The sequence below is a fragment of the Perognathus longimembris genome, chromosome 5, assembly GCF_023159225.1.
Source record: "Perognathus longimembris pacificus isolate PPM17 chromosome 5, ASM2315922v1, whole genome shotgun sequence".
In the NCBI taxonomy this organism is placed as follows: domain Eukaryota; kingdom Metazoa; phylum Chordata; class Mammalia; order Rodentia; family Heteromyidae; genus Perognathus; species Perognathus longimembris.
The window spans coordinates 70,642,728-70,670,011 of NC_063165.1; the positions used below are offsets into that span (position 1 = coordinate 70,642,728).

General features: G+C 34.9%; 1 protein-coding gene across 5 annotated transcripts in view; it reads right to left on the reverse strand.

Moving 5' to 3' along the window:
• Positions 1-27,284, reverse strand: part of Naaladl2 (N-acetylated alpha-linked acidic dipeptidase like 2) — a 1,189,792-nt gene that overhangs the window by 559,290 nt on the left and 603,218 nt on the right. For all 5 annotated transcript variants that reach the window (XM_048347099.1, XM_048347096.1, XM_048347098.1 and 2 more), the window contains one exon: positions 8,238-8,511. In XM_048347099.1, coding sequence (XP_048203056.1) covers positions 8,238-8,511 — 274 coding nt within the window. The remainder of the gene's footprint in view (positions 1-8,237; positions 8,512-27,284) is intronic.

A 27,284-nucleotide genomic window follows, 5' to 3' on the forward strand; every position in this document is an offset into this window, starting at 1 on the left:
AAAGTTAATTGGGTTAGAAATGTGTAATTCTGTTTGGTGTATGGCTGTAGACTTTGTGTTGGGTATCTCCATTCTTCATTAAAAATGAAATATCTATATAGTTTAGTAATAACCAAACAACTAAGCTCCAATGGTCTCTCACTGCTGTCTAAAATCTCATCTACTCAAACAACATATTTAAATATCATGTCAATGCTCATACATATGCAGATGAGAAAAACCTGTGGACTCTTCCACAATTTCACACACTGCTTTTAGTCAAACTCTCTCTTTAGCACCAAGAATAATATAGGCTCTCAATAAAATAAAAATTAAATGAATGGATACATACACATGTATATCCAAACTATCGAAAATGAAGGGACAAAAATCACATAGCAAAAGACAAAACATATTTGCATTTGGGCCTTGATTGTGTTGCAGTTGACTGCAGAACTCCTAGGAAGCTTGTGCAAAGACATAAATGATAAATAATAAGTCATTATAACTTTGTTTTCAGGAGATCCAGTCTCACCATTGCTGCACTAATATTTTCTACGGATATATTTTCTGATGTTAGCATACCTCTAAGTAGCTTATAGTAATTGTCCCTTTTAATCATTAAAGAGATAATATAATTCTAGTTTTTCACGTGAGGAACTTCATATGAAGAAACATTAAATACAGCTTTCAAGCACATAGGTACTACATACTAGATAATCTATATTTGGGACTCTCAACAACATGAAAAGTGATCACATCATTATCAGTTTCACCTTTGCAAAGAAAGCAGATAGGGCAGGTAAGGAAATGGAAGGTGTGTGCAGGTGAGATCAAGGGGAGTGTGTATAGATGAATGGTAGGCAAATGCCGTCATTATAGTTAATGTACACGTGTGAAGATCGAGCTAGGACAATTGAGAGAGGATCAGTGTGGTTGAGAGAGATGGAGCACGGTGGAAGAGCTGCCTTTGATCAAAGATGCACTGTATTTAGAAAAGATAATAAAAATAATAAATAAGAAAAAAAGAATGTTGTAGTAAAAAAGGAAATTGAATGGCAAGGTGGTGGCCCTTTAATGGATCACGCAGATGGTGGGATGCTGATTCTTCAAAACCCTAACAATGTAGTTTGCTAAATGGACTTTTCTGGATCTCAATGTTCTCATTAGAAAAAAGATGGTTTTGAGATATAACAGTGAAACAAATTAATATTTGTCCCTGGCTTCTTTTTGCTCAAGGCTAGCACTCTACCATTTTAGCCACAGCGCCACTTCAGGCTTTTTCTATATATGTGGTGCCGAGGAATTGAACCCAGGGCTTCATGTATATGAGGTGAGCACTTTACCACTAGGCCATATTCCCAGCCTGGCAGCTTCTTCTTCTACTACTTTCTACTTTTTCCCTGGCTCAACGAAGACTTCTTGACACAATTATATACACTATACAGCTTGGCTTCAGTTTACTAATGATACCTGGGATAATTAAGCATTTAAGTACAAGCAAAGAACACACATCCCCCACTGAGAATTATTTTACTCATTCCTTTGCATTTTTAATTTTTTCCTCCAATTTAGGGTGTTAGATTACAGATTTCAGCTGTCAGGTGTCTGGTGTCACATTTCTGATTATAACCCCTCATTCAATGCTTTGATCACTCCAGTCAAGACATACCCTTAATTGACTGCTCTGCTCTTGTGCTCCACAGCATGATTCTCCTTCTAATTAATTAATTAATTAATTGTGGCATATTAATTTAATTTGCTTCTCTATTGTGTTGTTTATCTTCTCTGTAAGACTTAAATTACAGTTAGGCTGACTCTTCTTTTTTAAGGGTTGGATTTTTTTTTAATTGTACTTTTTTTTTTTTTTTTTGTCTTTTCTGCCTTTTTCTTTGATACTGGTGAATTGAACCCAGGAAGTTGCACTTGCTACACAAGCCCTTTGCCACTGAACTACAACCCTAGTCCGAGGATTTTTTTTTTTTTACCAGTCCTGGGGCTTGAACTCAAGGCCTGAGCACTGTCCCTGGCTTCATTTTGCTCAAGGCTAACACTCTACTAGCTGAACCACATTGCCACTTCTGCTTTATCTGTTTATGTGGTGCTGAGGAATTGAACCCAGGGCTTCATGCATGCAAGGCAAGCACTCTACCACTAAGCCATATTCCCAGCCCCTGGATTATTTTTTAAGTTTTAACACTTCGATGTAAGGAACGTAATGTAAGTCAAAACATGCACATAATGTATAACATTTAAGTTAATACCAATTTATCAACTATCAATAAAATTTAAAACTTTTTGCCAAGAGCTTTCTAGTTCTGAAAAACACTATATTTGTGGACCCTTAGTGAAATGTGAAAATCTCATTCATAAGAGATTGCATTAAAGTGTGTGGCCTTCTGAAGTGGTAGGACTTCCACAACAGAAGGTTTTGCCAGAGGACTGAACACAGAAGACAGGTGTTTACCTGATACATAGGTTAAAGCTTGTGTCTAGGCCTAGATGAATTTGGAAGAGTCTCCATAAAAACAGAAAAAGTCAAGAATATTTAATTGACAAGAGCAAAATACAAACAAGAAGAGGCTGATAGGATATTCTATCTGTTAGGAAATCGTGTGTGTGTGTGTGTGTTTTTTTGTGTGTGTGTGTGTGTGTGTAGGAAATAAACTTACAGAACTATCATGACAGTTTTATAAGGAAAAACTAAATAATTAACCTTTCAAATTCCATATGCTGGACATTTTACGAAGCAGATTGTAGCAATTACTTCTAGTCTCCCTTCAGAACATTTTGACTTAGTAAATCTCACCTATTTTCTAGATGAGGGAGCTAGAGCTTACATACTGAAGCAATTTGCCAGAGTTTGTTGCACCATGAGCTTGTGCAATTTGTTGACTAGATAACCCAGTGCCATCTCCTCCTATCAGACTGCGAGTTCTATGTGGCAGATCCAAGGCTGTTTTTCCTCATCACTCATCCTCTATAATAGGCAAGTAAAGGGTACTCAGTGTATGTTTGTTGAATGTTGAATGTATCCTGTTATAGAAGTGAGATCCAGCTGGGCTCAATCCTAAATTAGTCAAATTTCACTACCAAATTAAAATATAAGGAATGAGAAATTAATAATCACAGGGCACTTTATTTAATTAATGACACTCAACTTATTAAGGTAAGGATGTTGAAGGACAAGAAAATTCATTCAAGAGAATTTTTCCTGCAGGCTATGAAACTAATGGAAGAATTTTCCTTCTAAAATCAATTCGATTAGTGTTGGAAATAGGACAGAAACTTAAGCTGTGTGTTTTCCAGATAGCAAACTCCTAACAGTAGACATATTTTCCATAAACACTGGATTTTTAGAAATTATTGAAATGATATTAACCTTACATAGAATCTAAGATATTTAAGAACTGCTGTTTTGATAGAAATTCAAATACAAGATCAATTTGTTAAGCAAGTTCTATTAAGATTTACCTTTGTGAGTAGCATGTTTTAAATCAAATTAGGAATTAAAAATAGATTTCTTTGAAATAGGAATTGTGACGTGGGACCTTTATAAACAAACTTCATTACATTAAACGTTGGAATTCAGGGCCAGGTGCTGGTGACTCCTGCCTGTAACCCTATTTATTCGGAAGGCTGAGATCTAAAGATTGTGTTTCAAAACTATCCCAGGCTGGAAAGTCCATGAGACTCCTATCTCCAGTTATCCACCAAACAACAAAAAGTGGAGCTGTGGCTCAAAGTGGTAGAGTGCTAACCTTGAGCAAAAGAGCTCAGGATAGCACCAAAGCCCTGAGTTCAAACTCCATGACAGAAAAGAAAACTCAGAATTCAGACATTTTTTTTCACTAAAAATGACATCTTTGTCCTGATAATTTAGGGAATAGTCCACGTGGCTTTTACCTGGTTGGTTTGATGAAAATCTATTTTATTTCTTTGTTAGTTTTTATTCCAGTACCGGTCTTGAACTCAGAGCCTCACACTTTTCCTTCACAAGGCTGGAACTATACCACTTGAGCCACACCTACACTTTTCTGGATTTTTTTTCTGTTTCATGGAGATTAGAGTCTCCAGAAATTTCCAGCTTGAGCTGGCTTTGATCTTCATTTCTCAGATCTAAGCCTCCTCCCTAGCTAGGACTACAGGTAGGAGCCACCAGTGCCCAGTATGTTCCATTCATTTAAAAACTCAAATGGTTTGTACAGAGCTTATGAAACCAGAAGTAGAAAGTCATAGTTGAATAGGGGACTTTGTGCAAACTTTAAAAAATTAATAAGAGCCTTAGATAGCTGCATTCCCAGTCATTTATGTCATACATTAATGCTAATGACAGGAGCATATAGAAAAGAAAGGGAGACCCTTCCTCACCACTGAAAATGGCTCCACACTCACTTTCTATGTTATTGAGACAGTAACTCTATATGCAAAGCTAGACGCCAACTATTTAAATTATACTATTCCACTGGACTCCCCTAGCATGAATGGCCCTGCCTTTTGTTTCTTCTCAGCCACAAGGAAACAGACACAGATTACAAACTATACAAAGATTCCTGGTAGTCTTGCTACATTTTTTTCTCTTTAAGACTCGGACAAACTATTTGATGTAGTGCTCAGAGTTCATATGTTAAGCTACTACATCTTAATATTTCATATATAAAAGCAAACAGTGATCTTTAGAGCCAATATAACATAATTTATCATTTTTATTCAACAATAAAATATTTCATTCCTAAATTCTTTGGCCCAGAGTTAAGTTTAAAAATTAGAATTGAGATTTTATTTTTTATTATTTAAACATACTTATCAAAGCATTTTCCTTCCTAACAATTAACTGTGATCATATTAAATAGAAGACAGAAAGATTAAATTTGGACAGCATGATTAAGCATGGAAAAGTATGTGTTGCAAATCTTGATATACAGATATGACATTTTCCAATTTGACTATGATGTGCTTATATTCTGCCTAACAATAATCCTAATAAAAATACTTACTGAATATTTCCTAAGTACAAGGCTCTGTCTATGATCTTTTAATTACTTTCAATAGCCATCTAGGTGACTATTACAATTTCCCCCTACAGAAGAATTTATCAAGTCTTAGAGAATTGTAGTGATTGACTACATTTGCACAGTTGGTAAGGATGCCTTTGAACTCTGATCTCTACAGAACAGAGTGGTGAGGAATACGCTAATGACAATACACTTTTATGCATAGTTAATAAGTGCTGAAAATATTTCTCAACAAAATTGCATTGTCTGACTTGTCTTTTATGCATAAGAATTAAGATTTCCAGAAGGAAAATATCTCCCACACCTAAAATGTACAGAAATAAGAACAAATCTACAACTCAAAAAGAACATAGGAGAATCGATGTATAATAAATGTCATGCATTTTGCTTTGCTGCATGTGCCTTGCACAGTATAAATAAAATATTTATTCCTTAGGATGTGCATTGCTTAGAAAATTGATTCGCTATTGTAGGCACCCACTACCAGTGGCTTTAACCTTAGGGTGATATTATAGCTGCTATTTATCTTTTAAGAAAAAAATATAAGTATCTGTTTATTCCCTGATGCCAACCTTGCTCATGGTAAATTATTTATGTATTCATTTTAATATGCATTTTGCATTTGACAGGACAACTCTCCTTAGAACCCTTTTACTGACCCACCTGTCTTGATGATGGGGTAAACAATGTCACCTTCCTAGTGCGCAATGAATTACAAAGAAATGGTAAAGTATACCATCCATCATGCTGGCACTAAGTAGGTTTTCCACGTAGATCTCAGATATCACAAATGCTGTTTAGACTGTTACCAGAAAGCACAAATTGGAAGCTTATACAAAATGGCCATATGATGAATGGACATGACAGGTCCTCAAAGGGAAGGCACACTCCTCTTCTGCAAATAACCTTGTCAGAAGCAAAAGTTCTGGGGAGTTTTGCTGGCAGTCAAGACAGAATAATTTAAAAACCTATTAATGACTCTGCTGTGTAGAAATTCATGCAAACAGAATGTACTCAAATCAAAAGGGAAGGATGCCCACACTAGCAGCAACAACCATTCAAGCCCTATCCAAATTAGGGAAAGATCTGAAGCAACACACATAATCACTAACACTCTTAATTATTAAACATGTAACCTTCAGTAACCTAGTTTTGAAACATGTTTGCAAAATACAAACAAATATTATCCTTGCATATAGAACATTATATAGTTTTAAAAAACAGTATCAATGGCCAATGCTGTCTTCATGTAAATATGTAAATTTATACATACTTAGTATAAGCAATCATATTATTAATGTAATTATGGAAATAGTTATTGTCAAGGTCTTTGCCTCATTTTCATCATTAATTTCTCAAATTATAATATTTAAATACAAAGTATTTGTCTTATTCATAATTGCTTTTTACTTCCTTTAACATTTCCTTTCATTTAAGAACCAAGAAAAAGGAGCTGGCTGGCTGAATTCTCTCTCTCTGTCTCTCTCTGTCTCTCTGTTTCTCTCTCTCTCTCTCTCTCTGTGTGTGTCTCTCTGTCTTTCTGCCTCTGCCTCTGTCTCTCTTTGTTTTTCTCACTGATGTTTTAACTAAGGGTTTTGCACTTACCAGGTAAATGTTCAACTGATGACCCACATTGCCAGCCTCCTTTTTTTTTTTATAGGGGACTGGATGTTTTCAGATAGGATTTTGAGTTTTGCCCAAGTCCATACCTAGACCACAATCTTGTTTTCCACTATCTCCTGGAGTTGAAATTATAAGCCTAGTTTCTTCCATTGAGATGGAATCACAAAGATGTTTTTGCCCAAGAGGTTCCTATCCTGAGCTCAGCACCCACACAGCTAGGATGACTGGTGCATTCCATGATATGTACCTATTGGATGACAAAGGGTATTTCCAACATTGTGCCTTAATTGGCCTCAAATTCTGATCCTCCCAATTTCAGCCTTCTGGTCGGCTAGGTTTACATGTATGAATCACTATACCTCGATCTTTTGCTAACATAAAAATGTGTTTGAATTTTTGTCTACCAGATGAAACAGTATAAATTAATCAAATCAAATTACTTGAATCCTGTACTAGAAATACTGCAGATATTTAATATTAAATTCAAATTGTGAAAAATCGCAGGAACATGCTAGTTATATGTAGCACTGCTAAAAGTCAGAGTGGGATACAACATGGAATACAACAATGCTGAAATTCTAGTACCATTTCATGTCTCCACACTTCAACCTTTAAGTTAATTTCTATCTAAGCTGGAATTATTACTATACCCATTGAAATGCAAATTATGGGAGCTCATACCTATGATCCTAGCTTCTTAGAAAGCTTAGATATGAGGATCATGATTTGAGGCAAGCATGGGTAGAAAATTCTGGGAGATTTCTATTTCTAATTAATCAAAAAAAATTAAAAAAAAAACATATGTGGAGGTATAGGTTACATGGTAGAATGCCATCCTGAGTGAAAAAGCCAAGTACATGAGTTCAGGTGAAAAAACCAACAAGGCCTTGAGTTCAAGTCACAATACTAACATGGAAGGGAAGGAAGGGAAGGAAGGGAAGGCAAGGGAAGGGAAGGGAAGGGAAAGGAAGGGAAAGGAAAGGAAAGGAAGGGAATTAACTCTGCTTTGGATTGGTAGCTAACAGTAAATAAACGACAAAACTGAGATTTAAAACTACTCTGGGAAGCTTTAAAGCCTTTCATTTAACCAGTATGCCAAAAAAACAAAAACAATCTCTGTATCAAACCCAGCCAACAAAACAGTGTTGGAGATATAATGCACAGCTCACTCCTTTCATGTGTTTCCATCAAGAAATCAGAAGCATTGTGCTTCTAATCTTAAATGTGTGAATAATCACATCGATTTTCCACTTCATTTCTTATGTGCATACACAACCTCCAAACACAAAATCATTTCTGCTTCTAGTCTCTTCATATCAACATATTCAAATTGGTCTTTGAAATCATACATGAAACCTAGTCACAGAAAATGGACTAAGGACACTACAATCATATATTCAACACCTTTGAATTAAATTCTCCTATTCTCACTTTCAAACTATGATAAGGAAAGGCTTGGGCAATGCAGATCTCCCCTGCCTTTCCTGGTGCCTCCACAACTGGAAACATTTAGTGGTTACTTTGGGGCATTGTATCTTGCCAGTGAGCTCAATTTAGATGAAAGCTGTTGTTTTCTAATTTCATTTCACTGTAAATGACAGAGACAAATGATTGGATCACCTGGAGGATTCCGTTGGCAGAATAGGCAGCATAGGAGTAGAGCAGATTTTGGCTGCTGTCTTTTCTGTCTTCTTGGTTGCAAGGCTGGCCAGAAGGATGGAAGCACTGAGCACCGCTGCTCAATGTCACAGTGCTGGGGGAAGCGCTGGGAAGACTCAGCAGCACAGAGTAATTGACAAACTGCACATCTTCTAAGCCTAAAGAAGTCCAGTGAGTCTTAATTCTCTTTGAAATGTCTGTGTCAACTGCACTTGGATAGAGTTGCACCAAGTTTCTGAAAGACATTTTAAAAGCTGGATTAATACCAGGCAACAACAATAAAAATGAACAAAATCTTAATTCTTTGGAGCCATGCCTGCTTGCAAAGTGAGCAATTGCCCATACATGTAGTTGTTTATTCAGAGATGGTTATGAACAAATTATACCACAAGATCATACTGTATGCACGGGGATTTTTGTAAATTTAAGCAAGATGATGAATTCTTTATTATTATTACTATTGTGTGTGGGTGTGTGAGAGCGAGAGAGAGAGAGAGAGAGAGAGAGAGAGAGAGAGAGAGAGAGACTTAGAGTTTGAAGTCAGGACCTTTCACTGTTCTTTACTTTTTTCATTCAAGAGTAGTGATCTACCACTTGAGCAGCACATCTAATTCTGGCTTTTTGTTGGGTAATTGTAGTTAAGAATCACAGATTTTTCTGCCCATTCTAGCTTTGAACCACAATAATCAGCTATCATCAGCCTCCTTAGTATCTAGGATTACTGGTGTGAGCCAACAGCACCAGTGTAAATGATTTCTTAAGTGAAGAGCTAATTAAGTACCATGAGGCTGCAGAGAATGACTATCACCAACTAGTACTGTATTAATGCTGATTCCTTGTTGATACCATTTTCTTTCATCAAAAACTCAGTTCCCAAACTAGGAGGGTTCGTGATGGCTAAGATAGCTCTGCATTGTCATTAATGTGACTTCCTGTCACATTGTGGATTAACATTTACTTACTGATATTTAACATAACAAAGTAATTAGATACAATGTGTAGGCTGCTAGAAACAAAATAATATTAAAGTCTGTATAGTGACATAACCAGTTAAGTAAATGAACATATATTATTTTTGGTGTAATTTCTGTAGGTTCTATTCTTTTTCCTATACCTATTTTATATTCCCCTGTGAAACTCTTTATTTTCTTGCCTTGAATACTACATTAAATATTTGTGTATACATATTTATATGTATATGTACACATACACAGTTTATATAGATCTTAATCAAACATGTCATTTAATAATTTGATACAGACATAGGCTTTTTTGTGGCTGTCATGTAAAGGGAAAATTTTGTTTTTAAACAAGAGAATACTTTCTTGAGAATTTTATTGCTCTCCTGGCTATATCTTAAATGGTTATTTTCATAATATTGTTACTTTTACATACTACATTCATTTGTATGTTTGTTTGATAGTATTGGGGTCTGGGTGCTATCTGCTTTTTCATTCAAGGCTGGCAGTCAACCATTTGAGACACATCTCCACATTTGGCTTTTTGCTGGTTAATTGGAAATAAAAATTCTCATGGACTTTCCTTCCCAGACTGACTTCAAACCTTGATCCTCAGATCTCAGTCTCCTGACTAGCTAGGATGACAAGTGTGAGCCACCTGTATGCTGCATATGTATTTCTTTCAGTACCATGTTTACATGAGAACTCTATAAGAGAATTCCTATGGAAAGAACAGAAGTAGACCCAGGTCTCAGGGAGCATCACAGGGAACAACTCAGCCTTTGACTCAGCAGGCTGCTGACTGTATAAGGTGCATCACCTTCATCTTTCAGAACCAAATTTCACCAACTTGCAGAGGCTGTGCCACATTTCTCTCAATTTATGGAAGGACATGAAAGTGAAAGGTAAAGAACTGGAATATGTAGGGGTATAAAGAAAGAGGGACTAAAAAGGGCAATCCATAATCCAATCAATACAGAAACTGTGGTGCTCTCCCCAAAAGGCAAATGGGCAATAAAAACCATGAAAAATATTCCATATCCTTAGCCATAAAGAAAATGCAGATCAAAATTACATGGCGATTCCATCTCACTCTAGTCAGAATGACCATCATCAAACAAAGAACAACAAAAAGCACTGGTAAGGAGGCAGGAAGTAAAGAAAACTCTGTACAGGATTTAGGCAAATGAGGTCCCTATAGAAATCATTAGAATGTTTCCACAAAATTTAAAATATAGACCAAGTATAGATCCTGACTATATAAGCATATATCTCATGAGCAAGTCAATATTCAGTCAGAATACATGCACATTCATGTTTATTCAGCACTATTCACAATAGTTAAGCTACAGAAACTGCTTTAGGTGCCTATCAATGGATCAAAGGAATAGTATTCAGCCATGTGAAAGAATGAAAAATATCATTTTCAGAAGAGTAGATAGAACAAGAGATCATCATGTTGAGTGAAATAAGGCAGATCCAGAAAAAATGCTTTTTCTCTCCAGTGCAGAATCTAGAAATCCCCCAAAGATGATAGGTGTGTAAATAGGACTGTTTGGAGAAGGACTAGCAGAATAGGGAGGGAAGGGAGGTAGAGGGGCTGATGAAGTGAACATGGTTCAGGCACATTATGTGTATATATGAGGTTATCTCAGTGAAGTCCATAAAAAGTTTTTTTTGTATTGAATGCTTGAGATTCTTCCAGACTTTTTAACAGCTATTGTGAAAGATAAATAATTTTTAAATATGTCATTTTTTTCTTTGCTGTAGATAATTCTCCACTGAACTTTGCATTCATGTTTCTTTCCTTGGTAGATAAAATATAATTCATTTTAGATCATATGCATAGGTCATATGTTCTATAGGGCATGTAACTGCATGCCAAGGGAGAAAACGTCCAAAATGTTAAAAAGAATTCTTGATTCCTACTCTTCTACAATTCTTTAGGGGACTGACAAAGCTCATTAAAAGCTTTTCATTTTCAATATATTGTTTTACAATAAGTAAAATTCTAATTTTAATGTACAGAATTTCTAATATGTGATTCTTTTTTCAAATCATGAACCTTTCTCATTTTCTTCTAAGAACTTTACATCTGGGGAAAGAGTAGGAAAACAGAGTATGCAGAAAGGGATGTTGAGGACAAGATTGGCCTGAATGGATACCCACTTTTACATTTGTGTATGCATATAAGCCTGGCACCCCTTGCTTAATATTCCCCACTTCCACACAGTGGTAAATGCGCATATGTGGGTCTGTCTGGGCTCCAGAACCTATTACATTAGCCTCTTGGTCAATCTGCAATGATGTGTTTTTTTTTCCATTAATACATGTTATCACATATCAATATCCATAGAGACAAGTTGCTGCATTTATTCTTCTAGGGATTCATAGTCACCATTTATTTTGCCTTCTTTATTAACCTTGAGATAAGCTTTGAAGTTTCAATACCAATACTGTGATCTTCAATTTTAATGAGATGAAAACTCAGTTTGGGGGTATACGTGTCTTCTTTATATAAAGCACCCTTCAATCCTTTACCACAGAGTTACAATCTGAATATGTGAATACCTCCAAATCCCAAACACCAGATGGATTGTGCTAAGGAAGAGAAAATCATCACACTAGTAGATGATCATCAAGCAAATAAGATTAGCATTCCTTCTGAGGAATAGCCATACCATTTTCCAGAGTGGCTGAACCAGTGTACATTCCCACCAACAATGAAGTAGGGTTCCCTTTTGGCCACATCCCCTCCAGCATTTGCTATTGTTCGTTTTCCTGATAATGGACCTTCTTACTGGGGTGAGGTGGAATCTTAATGTTGTTTTGATTTGCATTTCTTTTATGGCCAGTGATGTGGAGCACTTCTTCATATGTCTCTTGGCCATTCTCATTTCCTCTTCAGAGAAGTCTCTTTTTTGGTCTTATGACATGTTTTTCCCATGGTTATGGATCATTACAGGAAGCCAGAGACATTTACAATTAATTCTCTATTAGTTTCTTTAATATTGTATAAGACATTAGTAGACTTCTAGTGCTAATTGAAAGTTGCATTCCTAAAATAAAAGCTCTATAAAATAGAATGCATACCAACTGCGGATACTTTGTTTATCAATATTTTGTTTATGATTTTTACATCTAATTTTAAAGTAGTTGCTGTGTAATATTCTTTCAGAATCATTCCTAATCTGCAATTGAAATGAGACAAACCTAAAATGAAGTAGAGATCTTTCCTTTGACTACTTCTCTAAGAGAAACTGCAATTAGAAGTTTTGAGAGAAAAATTAAGGTTTGATCAGAAATTGTTCCAAATTGAAAGTTCTGGGGCTTGAATTTAGCACTCCTTGCTTGTTCTGTTTGCTTGCTTACAGATACCATGATCCTTCCAATCTCCTGAATAGCTGGGATTAAAAGTGAGAGATAATGGACCACATACAATTTTTAAGCTCATCTTGAATTAGAGCTCTTTTGTTGTTCTCTGTGCAACCTACAAATTCTCAAATTTTCAGATTTCTGATCTTATAACATGCCAAAGTACTCTTTATTATATTTTGTTTTTCCTGTTACTTTTTCTTCCTTTTTAATAGTTCAAATTATTCTACTAGAATAAACATCTGTGTGTATTGAAAATAGAATTATCTATTTCAAAATATACCCCAAACAGAAATAAACTACCTCCAAGTAAGAAATTATTTCTTTTGAGCATTGATTTCTGGATGTACAACTTCCAGGATGAGACATTCTGTTTTTTTGTTTGTTTGCTTGTTTTTGGCTCAAGGCTAGCACTCTGCCACTTGAGCCACAGCGCCATCTCTGGCCATTTTCCATATATGTGGTGCTGTGGAATCGAACCCAGGGCCTCATGCATATGAGGAAAGCACTCCTACCACTAGGCCACATTCCCAGCCCCCAAGGATGAGACATTCCAGAAAAGCAATTATTAGTTGTGACCTCAGCTGCTCCTTAACAGACTGTAATGCTGATATTTGCTCAAAATTGATCAATGTGCTATTATTCTGCACATAATCTCAGCTAATAGAGATCAGATTACTTAAATCTCCTGTACTGTGATTATGGCTGCGATCAAGCAAATGAGAACACCTTTACGGCATGCTAAGATAACGAACAGATGGGTATAGAACATGCATCTTTCAGGTAGAGGTATGAAAAAGTGCCAGCCATGAGCAAGAACACTGACCAAGAACAAGATTTTAAATTCAAGCTCTCTGAAATAATGAGAAATTAATTCATTGATCATATTAATCATATGAATAAATTTCATTAAATGATCATTCTTGACCATATTAATCTCATAAATTAATTTTTATCAATTAATTAATAAGCAAAACATGCATCCTCATAGATGGTGACAAATATTTTGGATACACATGATGACATAGACATCAGTTCTTAGAATGAAAGGAGAAAATCCTCTTTTATGTACATATGCTAGTCCTAGCACTTGAATTTAGAGACCTAACACTCTGGCTTAGCTTTTTCATTCATGACTGGCACTCTACCACTTCAGCCACACCTAAACTTACAGATTTTTGCATGTTAATAAGAAATAAGACTCTCTCAGATTGTCTATTCTAGCTAACTTTGATCCAGAATTATCAAATCAGGAGGCTGAGACATCATTTCGTTACAAATACTACCTAACCTTCAAAAACATCAATCTTAAATTAGTGAGTACCTGGCATGCTCCATGTTGCTAATATAATTTTACATATGCTAATTTTAAAAATTAACTTAAATGTATAATTGTGTTTAAAATCTATTTAAAGAACTGGTGAGTTCATTTTTCTGAAATACATAACTTTGAACTCAAATTGTTTTAAATAAATTCATATTAATTAAGATACTTTATATTAATACAAATTCTATGGCCAAAAATAGTGCTAACATGGATGTATTTTATTTGAGAATTTTTACAGTTTTTAAAACTTTTCCTCACAGTAAACATTCTGGGATTTATAGTGAACAGTTTTGATATAATTAGGCAGGTTGCTCTATTAAATGTGAAATGTAATTAAATAATCTCCATTCACTAATTCAGAGAATGTGACAAAAGTAGGAGCATGCCATCCAAAATCAAAAGGCAATTATTTGAAAGAGAGTTTTCCTCGTCCTTAATTTTTAAACTAAGGGTTTCTCTGGGCCAGTAGTTTGGCAGGTAGCATAATGAACTGTCATGCCTGAGACTTAAATTTGAAAGTGACTTTGGCATTAATGTTCCACTGGCCAATGGAGACTGTAACTGGAAGGATTTCGGCTTTGCTAGACAGAATTCTGTTTATATCGCTGTTCAACACCTGCTACTGGATGAGCCACAGAGCAGCACTGATGTCAGAGTTGGGGGAACCGGTGCATGTAGTTTTCCTAGTGGCAGAGTTAATGCCAAGAATGAACTAAACAAATGGGCAAAAAATAAACACTTAAAGAAACATACTGACATACACAAAGGGGAAAAAGAATATTTACTAATACCCAATGAGATTTTTCTCATACACATATGGGAGAACATATGTACACAAGAATATTGTTCCAGTTGACAATTCTCATATACTTAAAAGTCAAAAGTTTCTTTAGGGTTGTTATTTGACTTGATATCCAGCCTAATAAAAATAAGTGTTGAGTAATTGTGTTGTTGAGTAATATGCATGTATGACATTTTAAAACTGTAATATGCACTCAATTTTTGATTTCTTAATTGTGCTTTGAAAATATTTAAGATTAGAGCACACAGTACAGCTCTCCCACACATAGTCAGAAGTTATTATAAAGGAGACTGAAACCTATGACCTCTGTCTGCCATGCAACAACTCAAGCCATGCCAAATAAAATTATTATTCATTGTTCCATTGTTTCTTAATTACTGAAATGGCATTCAAATCAAAATATTGTGTTTAATTCTCACAAAATACATGTTATAACTACAACTTTACAGATAAGAAATTGAAAAATAGATAATGCAATAAAAACATAAAATTGCTTAAGTAAGATAACTGAGAATGTTATTGTATTGTACTTCTACTTAGGTGTAAACAGTCCCAAGCTTAACTGATTTATAAACCAAATAAAAATGTTGAGTGCAAGAAAAAAGAGCTTCTGTGCAAAGTCATTGAAATGATGGGATGGGATTTGAGCTAGCAACCCATTGTTGCCAACCCTGAGGTCTTCAGCTTGAAATCTTTATGCTATTTAGAAATTGAGATCTAAGAAAATTAATATGCCATTTCTAGTGTGCAAATTTCAGAGTTTTAGCCAAGCAGCAGTGGCTTATGCCTGTAATCCTAGCTCCTCACGGGTGGATGAAATCTGAAGATAGCTGTATGCAGCCATCTTAGGCAGGAAAGTCCATGAGACTCTATCTCCAGTTAACTACCCAAAAAATCAGGAAGTGGAACTGTGGTTCGAGTGGTAGCCTTGAGTTCAAACCCAAAGACCTGCATATACACACAAAACAACAACAAAAATCAAAGTTTGAGAATTTATATACAACACCCAGGATATTGTTCGTATGTTTATCTGAATTACAGAAGGGAAGGGGAACATGAAAATGTTGAGGGAAAGGATAAAAGGTGAGCCAATTCAACAGCAATTCTTACAGGACAATATGCTGTAAACCAGCTGTTTGCGAGGGGAGGGAATTGGGGAGGAGGGAAAGTGGGAGAAAAATGAGGAGGTAACAAGTTTGACAAGAAATGTACTCACTGCCTTACGTATTTAACTGTAAACCCTCTTTACATCATCTTGATAATAAAAAACAAGTTTTAGACATGTTTGAGAACTGTCTGAACAAGAAACTAATGTTTTTAAAAATTATATTATTAAAATTAGTTCAAAATGAGATTATCTGAGCTATTTTTTTCATGTTCTCCTTTCTGCTTTGTAAGTAAAAGCAGGCATGTGATGGTCTGCTTGATATTCAACAAAGAATTAATTTGATATTTATGCAAGAGGTAAGGGGCTGGGAATGTGCCTTAGTGGTAGAGTGCTTGCTGATCATGTATCAAGCCCTGGGTTCAGCTTCTCAGCACCACATAAACAGAAAAAGCTGGAAGTGGTGCTGTGGCTCAAGTGGTAGAGTGCTAGCCTTGAGCAAAAAGAAACCAGGGACCTTGCCCAGGCCCTGAGTTCAAGCCCTAGGACTGGCAAAAAAAAAGAAAGAAAGAGAGAGAGAGAGAAAGAGAGAGAGAGAGAGAGACAGGAAGGGAAGGAGGGAGGAAGGGAAGGAGGGAGGAAGGAATGGAGGAAGGGAGGGAGGGAGGGAGGGAGGGAGGGAGAGAGGGAGGGAGGGAGGGAGAGAGGGAGGGAGAGAAAAGTATCTAAGTCACAAAATGGTAACTCCTCAGTACAACACTAAAATAATAACAATAATGTATTTTAAAAAGCTAGAGTTAGGTTCAACTTGACAGTAAAGAAAGCTTGATGTAGTAAAACATGAAAAAAGAATCAAACGTCCAGGTATCTATTATTAAAGAAGAAAAAACATCTTTAGTAATATACATCATAATTCAATATTCTTCACCCTTCCACATCCTCATATAGAAGATGGTTTCAATACTAGCTATCATTGAGTCCAGATGGGTAGTTAAAAGAAAAAATACAGTAAAGCACCACAGGATAAGTCATGTAAAATTTGTTTTACAAATAAGAAACAGGGCTAAATAAGCTCACAAGAGGCATTGAAAGTTGTAAAATTTTACAGAACATACCAGTTCTACTAAGGAGAATTACACTTGGTTTTAATAGTGCCTGGCTTCTAAGACTGCCCTTGCTTTTCAGAGAGCACAGTTGTCAAAGGTTAATTGTCAGATTAAATCATTTAGTTTATCTTAAACAAATTTAAAATAACAAACCAGAAAATGGAGAAATTAATCTAATCAGATACACATTACAAGTTTTCATTTCCACCTACTTGGGTTCTCTAACACCATGATATAAACTTAGGTGATGCAAAAAGTTTACGGAGATTTTGACTAAATGAGTCATTATTTATTCCAGTCTAATAGGCAAATAATAGATTTTGGAATCAGTGATTAGAAGAAATTCATTCTATTTCATCAAGATTACAGTAGAAATGTCTTATGCTTAGGTTAGTTCAAAATATTTTCAGATATTAATTTCAAGTACCTAAACATTAGCAGAATTTTCTTTCCTACAGCACTAATGCAAAGTTTATTATAAATTTACCTCTATTTTTAGTTTTGCTGGTACTTGGGCTTGAATATAAGGACTTGGTGATGGCTGTCCTTTAGTTTCTTCACTGAGAACTGGTGCTCTACCTCTTGAGCTACAAGGCTACTCCCAGCTTTTAGCTGGGTAACAGCCTTGTGGTATTCCGTTTCCAGGATGGCTTCCATATGTGATCCTCAGATGTCACACTATTGAGGATGTAAGATTAATTGGCAGAGCCACCAGTACCAGACATTTTGTATTTTTCAAAGTAGCTGCTAGGTCTTTCACATTTTCACAGGTCCCCAAATTCCAGCTAGCTCAGTAAATACTTATTCAATAAGCATACCTTTAGGACTACTCAAAATATAATTAGAATATGATATAAGCTTAATCTATTTCCCTAGATATCATATGAAATTTTGAAAAGCACTCCAACATTCACATCGAAAATAAATTTGTATATTGGCAAGGTGAAATGATTAACAAAATGTTTTATATTTCATATTTTTGTGTCACTGAAGCTGAAGCTGTAACAGAACCATAAAGGATTGCTTGTATCTAAAAACTGGTAAAAATCAGTAAAAATTTAAGTGTTGTTATTTGTTTCTTTTTAAACAAAAATACCTTCCTATATAAGCAGAGTCATCTTAGCCTTCAGCATTGAAGTCTTTATTAAATCTTATTAATTGTGTGACAAGTCGTAAAAATGATTAAGATAAACTGGTAACATATACCAATGCATAGAGAGTGTTGAAACTTTTCTGTGAAAATGAAGAGCCATTGGAAATAATAGCAATATGGAAACAAACAAAAATCCTGCAATTGCTAATCAATAGATATGAGGGTTGTGTTACAAAAACTCATTGAATATTGTGGTATCAAGGATGCTGATCCAAAACACCAACAGAAGGCTACTATTCCAGACTGAAAAAGAAACAGATATATAAGAGCAATCATCAGTGCACTGAGTCTACCAACTCCTATGTTCAAGGAATGTAAAAGTTAGCATTTGATTTTCTGACCAAAACATCTTAATTTCATTACAAATGTCCAACTCTCATTTGCATTGGCCTTGGTATATTTTCTGGACATTGTCATTAGATTTCTATTCTAAATTATATCTTTATGTTCTTGCTTTCATCCAACTCACAATCTAGATATATAGGTAGATATATAGGTAGAGAGATAGAGATAGAGATAGAGAGAGAGAGAGAGAGAGAGAGAGAGAGAGAGAGATCCTCTGAATATCTAAGGCGTGTCAGGCAAAATCAGTTAAAGTAGTTAATTGACAAGACAACCAATTTGGGAAATCTTTCTGAATTTTAGTAAAGTACAGAATATTTCAAAACTGACAAAGCAAATGTGAATGACACAAAAATGCAAATCAATAAGCTGAAAATTTTAACGAATCTCTCTTTGTAATAAAATAAGCAGAGGTTAAAGAGTAAAGGAAAGATAATTGGATAACTCCCTAGAGAGCCATTTGCTCAGAAAAGTGACATGGAGTAATATTTTTTAGAAGAAGAAAGTGAGCTAGGAAAGTGAGCTAGAAAGTGAGCTGGGCAAAGAAAAGAAATGCTATTGGATAAAACTTTTAAAAAATAACTAATTCCACTTATATAGGGATATCTATCTATCTATCTATCTATCTATCTATCTATCTATCTATATTCTTTTAGCTGATTAATTGGAGGTAAGGGCTTTTTTTCCCATGATGGTTGCCATCTGTGGTTCTCAGATCTCAAACCGGTGAGGAAGCTGGATTATAGGCAGAGTCACAAATATCTATCTATCTATCTATCTATCTATCTATCTATCTATCTATTTTAGTAAGGTTATTCACAAAAGTTGCCTCTACAAAAGGCCATAAAGCTAGTTTCAATTACTTTCAAACACTAAAATTACATGGGTTGTATGCTATGAATTAGAAAAGATTCCAAAACAGAATCAGAATCCAAAAGAGAAGGAGAAAATTGATCTTCATGAGCATTTAAAATTCCTTCTAACTAAACAATGTGAGAGATAAAATAGAGTAATAACATTTTCATTAATGAAATAATGAGAAAATGTGATAGAGTGGATATTTGTAGGAAGTAGCTAAAGAAGTGCTCTGAGAAAATATATTTGTATAAATAAATATATGGAAAGGAAAGCAAAAATCAATGCTCTAGCTTCAGATTAGGAAAATAACTGTGCTATTATATTGAAATTAATTTTCATTTAATATAATAAATTTTGAAAGAGAAAATTTGAAAGAGAAATAAAAATATAGAAAACACATGTACCAAAGAAGAAATCAACAAACGTGAAAGATAGTCATGTATTTGATCAGTCCTCTGGTAAGTTTAATGAAGTGATATATAAAAGAATATGGGAAAAGGCACAAATTGCCAGTCACATAAAAGAAAAAGAGATGACATTCAGCTCTTATATCATTCTAAAAGATAATACCATACTTTAACAATAACAAACAGTACAAGAAATGTATCCAATGCCTTATGTATGAAACTGTAACCTCTCTGTAATTCAGTTTGATAATAAAAAATATATATATAAAAACCAATTATGAAAATACATTAAATTCGCACAGTAAAAAGTCTTAGAAATTCAAGTACCCAAACTGTTAAAAATAAGAAGAAATCCAAGTATCTAATATTGACTTTTAAATATAGCTGAATGGATCTATGGTGTTCCATCCCCCACACAAAGAGAAATGGATCCTGTAAGATCCAAAAATTTTATGAGCGATCATTTACATCTTCAAAAAAGACCATGTTTATAACAAATATAAATTAAAGGATTTGCCCAAAACTTCTTATAAAAGCCAGAAAAACTTTGACACTGAAAGATATCAAGTGTATGCAAAAGTAAAGATGCTATCAAGACTTTTTCATAAATATGAATATAAAACTATAAATAAAATATACACAAGATATCAATATCAAAAGATAATTACATTATGACAAAGTGTGTTTCCTCTCAAAATACAAGGTTGGTTTACTTTTTGAAAAATCAGTTAATGAAATTCATAGCATAGAAAAAAAAAGAAAAAGAAAACTTTTATAAATTTAGACAAAAGCAATACAATTCATTATTTTTGTGGTACTAAAAATAAAACATCTATAAGACCAAGAATATGCATGAACTTTTAAAGCCTGATACAAGTAAAAATGTCTGAAACCAAAATAACAAAATGCGAAGTTCCCTCTTCAGGAAAAAAAACGAAGCAAAAATATCCACTATCACTATCACAATTTTACTTTATCTACCCTGGAATTCTAGCTCATGCCATAAGAAAAAGTTAAAAAAGAAAAACTAGTCCACTCTTTAAAAAGGAAGGAATAAAACTATCTACAGTAATAAAATTTTATACACAGCAAGGGTAAAATAATACTAAACTTCTTGAATGAGAAAATTAAGTTAACATATTCACTTGATATGAGTCAATATGCTAAATAATTTGTATTTTATGATAAACAATTATTAAGATGTTTAAGAAAAACATAATTTGAAATAGCAATTAAAAATTAAGTAACCCTCTTGAGAAAAATGATTAAAAGATTATTAGACAGGCATGGTAGCTCACACTTGTATGACAAGTTGTGTGGACAGCATAGATAGGAAGATCTACTTCAGCCAAAAGCCTAGGATTCTACTTGAATATATATAAAGACAAAAAAATGGAGGGATGGCTCAAATAATAGAATGCTTTCCTTATAAACATAAGACCCTGAGTTTGATTGACCCTTAGTTTCAGCAAAAAGAAAGGAGTGAAGGCAGGAAGGATAGAAGACAAAAAGGAAGCTGTAGTGTCTGAACCAGTTTACATTCCCACCAACAAGGTAGTAGGGTTCCCTTTTGGCCAAATCCCCTCCAGCATTTGTTATTGTTAGTTTTCCTGATAATGGACATTCTTACTGGGGTGAGGTAGAATCTCAATGTTGTTTTGATATGCATTTCTTTTATAGCCAGTGATATGGAGCACTTTTTCATATGACTCTTGGCAATTCTCATTTCCTCTTCAGAGAAGTCTTTTTTTAGGTCTTCAGCCCACTTGTTGAGGGGGCTGTTGGTTCTTTGTGGTTTTGTTTTGGAGGAATTTAATTATTTTTTAGTTCTGCATATAGTTTAGATGTGAGGCTTTTGTCTGATGTATGGCCAGTAAAGATAGCTTCTCCAAATCTGTGGGCTTTCTGTTTATCTTGCAAGCTATGCCCTTTGCCCTACAGAAGCTCTGCAGTGATGCAGTCCCATTTGTCCATCCTTTCTTTGATTTGTTGCATTTCTGGGCCTTTGTTAAGGAAGTTTTGTTCTGTGCCAAGGAGCCCAAGTGTTTCTCCTACTCCTTCTTGTAATGTTTTCAGGGTGTCTGTTTTAATTTTGAGGTCTTTGATCTATTTGGAATTGATTTTGGTGCAGGGTGATATATAAAGATCTAGTTTTAATTTGTTACAGGTGTTGAACCAGTTTTGCCAGCACCATTTGTTAAAGAGGCTATCTTTCTTCCATCCTATTTTTTAGCTCCTTTATCAAAGATTAAGTAGGCATAGTTCTGTGGGTTCATTTCTGGGTCTTCAGTTCTGTTCCATTGATTCTTAGACCTGTTCTTGGACAAATACATTCCTAAAATATGGAACCAACCCATATGCCCATCAGTAGATGAGTGGAACAGGAAAATGTGATCCATATACTCTATGGAATTCTATGCTTCTATCAGAAAAAAAAAATGGCATTGCCCCATTCGTAAGGAAATAGAAGGACTTGGAAATAATTATACTAAGTGAAGTGAGCCAGACCCAAAGAAACATGGACTCTATGGTTTCCATCATAGGGACAATTAGTACAGGTTTAATCAAGTCACAGCAGAAGATCACAAGAGCCCAATAGCTCTACCCTTATGAACACATAAGATGATGTTAAGTGAAATGAGCTCCATGTTATGGAAATGATTGTTATATCACTGTTGTAATTATTTTTAACATGCCATAGCTTTTTGTTGCTGATGATCCTCTTGCATCCCCTTCCTGTGGTTGTCCCCATGCTATCGCTGTATCTCATCTGAGTACCCTGGATGCTGTATATACTGGTATTAGAACTACGGAAGGGAACGGGAATATCAAAATCATCATACAAAGGATAAAACTACAAATGACTCCAAAAGCTATACTTACAAACCCATTTGGTGTAAACCAACTATAAAACTCCTGGGGGGAGAGGGGAAGGTGGAGGGGAAGGGTGGGAATGAGGGAGGAGGTAACAAATTGTACAACAAATATAACCACTGCCTTACATATGAAAGTGTAACCCCTCTGTACATTTCTTTGACAATGCGTAATAATTATTCCGAAAAAAGAACTGAAGTATAGCATAATAATTTCCAGAAATTTTAAGCATAAAAACTCTTCTAACTAAACAGAGACATGTATGATGCCCTATCCTTTTCTTAATCTCTATATTCTGTGTGTGTGTGTGTGTGTGTGTGTGTGTGTGTGTGTGTCTTCTAAATATACAGGTGGAACAAATTCCTTTCACTGTTAGAAATCTCCTATCAATGGAAATCCCAAGTAAAGATGAAAATTCTCATACATCTTTTAGAAGGAAAACAAATTAATTCCTTGGAGTTAATGGCATTAACGATTTGTTTTCATCATTGGACATATTAATTCATGCTTATTTTCATATTTTCATGATTGCCCCTACTTAGCTCACGTGAAAATGATAGCTAACAGTTACAGCCAGAGGTCTGAGTTTCCTTGGAGTCAGTCATTGTTGTTTAATCACAACTTACTATTCACCCCAGAATTCTACTAAAGTGCACGAAATGGTAAGAAATAAGTACTACCCAAGCAAAGTTTTCTAATTGCTATATTGAGCTTTTTTCCCCAAGGAAGGCAAGCAGACTGTTCTTATATTGTTTAAAAATATACACAAAAAGTTCCCAATTAAACCATGTTGTTTGGGAATATTTGAACTAATTTTTGACGGATATGAATTAACAGAACAAAACATGTCCTTGGAGCTCTAAGTAAGAATGGGACACAAAGCTGAGATTCTTCTTTGTTGTTGTTGTTGTTGTTGTTGTTGTCAGAAAAGAAAAGTTTTAGTGAGAGCTACAAATATACTGAACTCACACTGTTGCAGATTCTCTCACGGATTTAGAATAACATATTTTATTTCTTTTACATCTGATCCTGTATATTCTGGGCACATGAACCTAGCTAGATTATGTAGTCAACATGCACTAACCAGAGTTAATTGAAGGGAAAAAGTTATTCTTCTTCAAAAATATACTAGATTCCATGTAAACACAACAAAAATTCATACATTGAAGAGAATGTACACAAAATATTTAAGTAAGTGTTAATCAATGCTACACATACACAGAAGTATGGAAGAGTTGTCTAGGGTTACTCCATAGCTTGAGTTTTGCTAATATTTGAAATTAAAACAATGTCAAAATTCATAATTTCTACCTTGTTTTTTTCACTTCTCTTGGCTTTTCTTATTCCTTCTCCCCCTCCTCCTCTTCCTCCTGCTCCTCTTCCTCCTCCTTCTACTCCTCCTGTCTTCTCTTTTTCTCCAAGAAGCATGCCAGTACAGTACTGGGAAGTGAATTTGTGGCCCGAGCATTGTGCTTTAGCTTTTGTTCAAGGGTTGCAGTCTACCACTTGAACCACTGCTCCATTTGTGTCTTTTTGCTGGTTAACTGAAGATGAAAGTCAAATGGATTTCCTCCCTGGGTGGTCATCAAACTTTGATCCTCATATATCAATCACCCTGCTGAATAGCAATGAATCACTCGTGTCTGACTTTCTTTTCCCTTCTTTTTTATGTTTTTGTATGCATGTATGTTTGTGTGTGTGTGTGTGTGTGTGTGTGTATGTATGTAGGTATGTATATATGTATGAGAAGATCTGATCTCACCAATTTGGAATTCTCATATCATTGTTATCTATGATCACTGTGCTTATTCAATGAACACATACATCTGCTCCTGTCTAACTGTAACTTATTAAGCATTGAGCCATCCTTCCTGTTTCTCCTTCACCGTGAATATCCCCTAAGTCCAGTTACTGTTTTACTCTCAGTTTCTAAGATCAATTTTTAGAGTCTACTTAGGAGTAAAAACCTGTAGACTTGTGTTTCTGTGCCTGGAATATTTCAATTGAGTCAAAGATATCCATTTCCAATCATCAATTTTTAGAGTCTACTTAGGAGTAAAAACCTGTAGAATTGTGTTTCTGTGCCTGGAATATTTCACTTGAGTCAAAGATATCCATTTCCAATCATGTTAGAAACAACAGAGTGCCATTTGTGTATGAATAGAATTAAATGGTTCATATGTTCCAAGTTGTTTCAAACCATTCATCAGCTAATAGACATGCAGACTATTTATATCTCCTGATTATTGTGAACAGTGCTATAAGAAACATGTAGATTTATCTGCATTTCCATTTAGATACCATTTCCTTTAAATACATTGAGAGGACATAGATCATGGCTCTGCTTTATCTCCATTTCTTTATTGTTGTTGTAAAGGTGATGCAAACCTCTGTAATGGGTTACAGTTACATAAGTCAGATAAGCAATACATTTCCTTTTTAACTATGTCACCTCTTCCCTGGCTCTGGTTCAGTTTTGCCCTCCTGTCCCCACCCACCAGTTGTATTGCACATTTTCAACATATTGTCTAGTGAGTATCATTGCTACATTTGTAAACCCATTGACCCACCATTTTTGTGATCCCTCTTACCCTCTCAGAGATAGATAAATGAACTTGATTCTTGTCACCCTTTCCATCATTCCTTCCTGCCATCGATCTCACCTTCCCCCATCCTCTCATATAGAGACTTTTGTTTGTATCTCCCTGATAATTGGGAATGGTGAGCATTTCTGTCAACCTTCTTACCCATTTTTAAATATTCTTGTGAGAAATGTCTATTTAGATGTAGGTTCCACTTTAAATTGGACTATTTGTTTTTATTTTTTCAGAGTTTGGGGAAATTCTTATGTAATCTATCATTTCCTTGATACAAATATGTACTGTAAATATTTTCTCTCCTATAAAATTTTCTCTATATTCTTTCAGTTGTTTCATTTGCTATGAAGAAGTTTTTCCATTTGATGTAATTCTATTTGTCGATTTTTGCTTGTTTTCTGAGATTTTGAGCCTTGTCCAAAACGAAACACAACTCACTGATTCCCAGTGTCCTAAAATACGCGACTTTGTCTTCTTCAAAGTATTTTATAATTTTCAGGTTTTTACATCTAAGTCTTTAGTTAATGGTGAAGTGATTTATGGAGCATGTGATAGACAAGTGTCAAATTTCCTTCTCTTCCATGTGGATAACCAATTTTCCCAAAGCAAGTGAAAATACTGTACTTGCTCCCATTTGTTTTTAGCATCTTTGTCACAACTAGTTGGCTATAGATTCTTGTGTCTCTATTCTCTTCCACTGGCCTATATTTTTGTTCTTATTCCTATACCACCCAAGCTATACTGATTACTGTAGGATCGTAGTATGTTATGATGTTTGGTTGTATATTTCCTTGGGCTTTGCTATTTTAGATAAGGTGTGATATCTGAGTGTACTATACATATATATCTCCAGTATCATGATACTTATCACTTTATTTATGTTATCCTCCTTAACTAAGTAGTATTTTTAGTTTCATCACCCCCAATCCAGAAGGGTAGTTATTGTAAAAAAATCTGAAGATTGCCACAGATATTTTGCAACAATCTATGTCTATTAGTAAAGAATAAATATTTTATATACTCTCAAAACATTATTAAGTATTTGGTAATTCAATCTGTTTCCTGAAGACTGCTGGAACTAACAATTGCACTAACAATTTCAGACTCAAGCCTACAATCCTAGATAGTCAGAAAGCTCATATATGACAATCACAGCTTGAAGCAGGAAGATCAGAAAAGTCCGTGAGACTCTTATCTACAATTAACCAGCAAAATGCTAGAAATAGAGGTGGGGCTCAATGGTAGAGCAGGATCCTTGAATCAATAATCCAAGTAGGAGTGTTGACATACACATGTGCATGCATGCACACGTGTGTGCATGCACGCACACACATACACATATATATACAGAACAAAACTGAATTTGGTTTTAGTCTTGACAAAAACTAATGTATTCAAAGAGATGAAGGAATAGGGGATCATGATGTATTATATGCAGCATTGGTCATCTTTTCCTTCTTTCATTTTAATTATTTCATCTTATCCTGAAAGCTAAAAAAAAAAAGGATTTGACAAATCATATAAGCATCTAAGTAGTATAATTGTGACAGACTACTGTCAGACTAGAAAATGCATTTAAGTTATCTTTTGAACAGATGAATACAAATGGCACTCAAATTATTCACATATTAAAAAAACTGACATGATATTACTATCGTAGAAATTAAGGAAATGAATCATTTCCTTTGGAGAGAATTCCATTATGCCTGCATTTCTCTCTAGGAATATGTTTGTTTACTGTCTGCACCAATCCACACAAACCATACTTACTTTTTTCCAGGAAAAGATAATACTAATTTTATTTATTTTTTAATATGTTTATTGCCAAAGTGAAGTACAGAGAGGTTACAGTTTCATCTGTAATACAGTGAGTATGCTTCTTACCCAATTTGTTACCTCCTCTTTCATTTTCCCCCTCCTTCCTCCTCCCCATTTCCCTTTCCTCCCATGAGTTGTACAGTTAGTTTACACCATAAAGTTTTGTAAGTATTTCTGTCTTTTTATCCTTTTTCTCTCGATTTTGGTGTTCTTTTTCCCTTTCCTAATTCCAACACATGTATACACAATATACATACTAGGGTCTGGGAAGGTGGCCTAGTGATA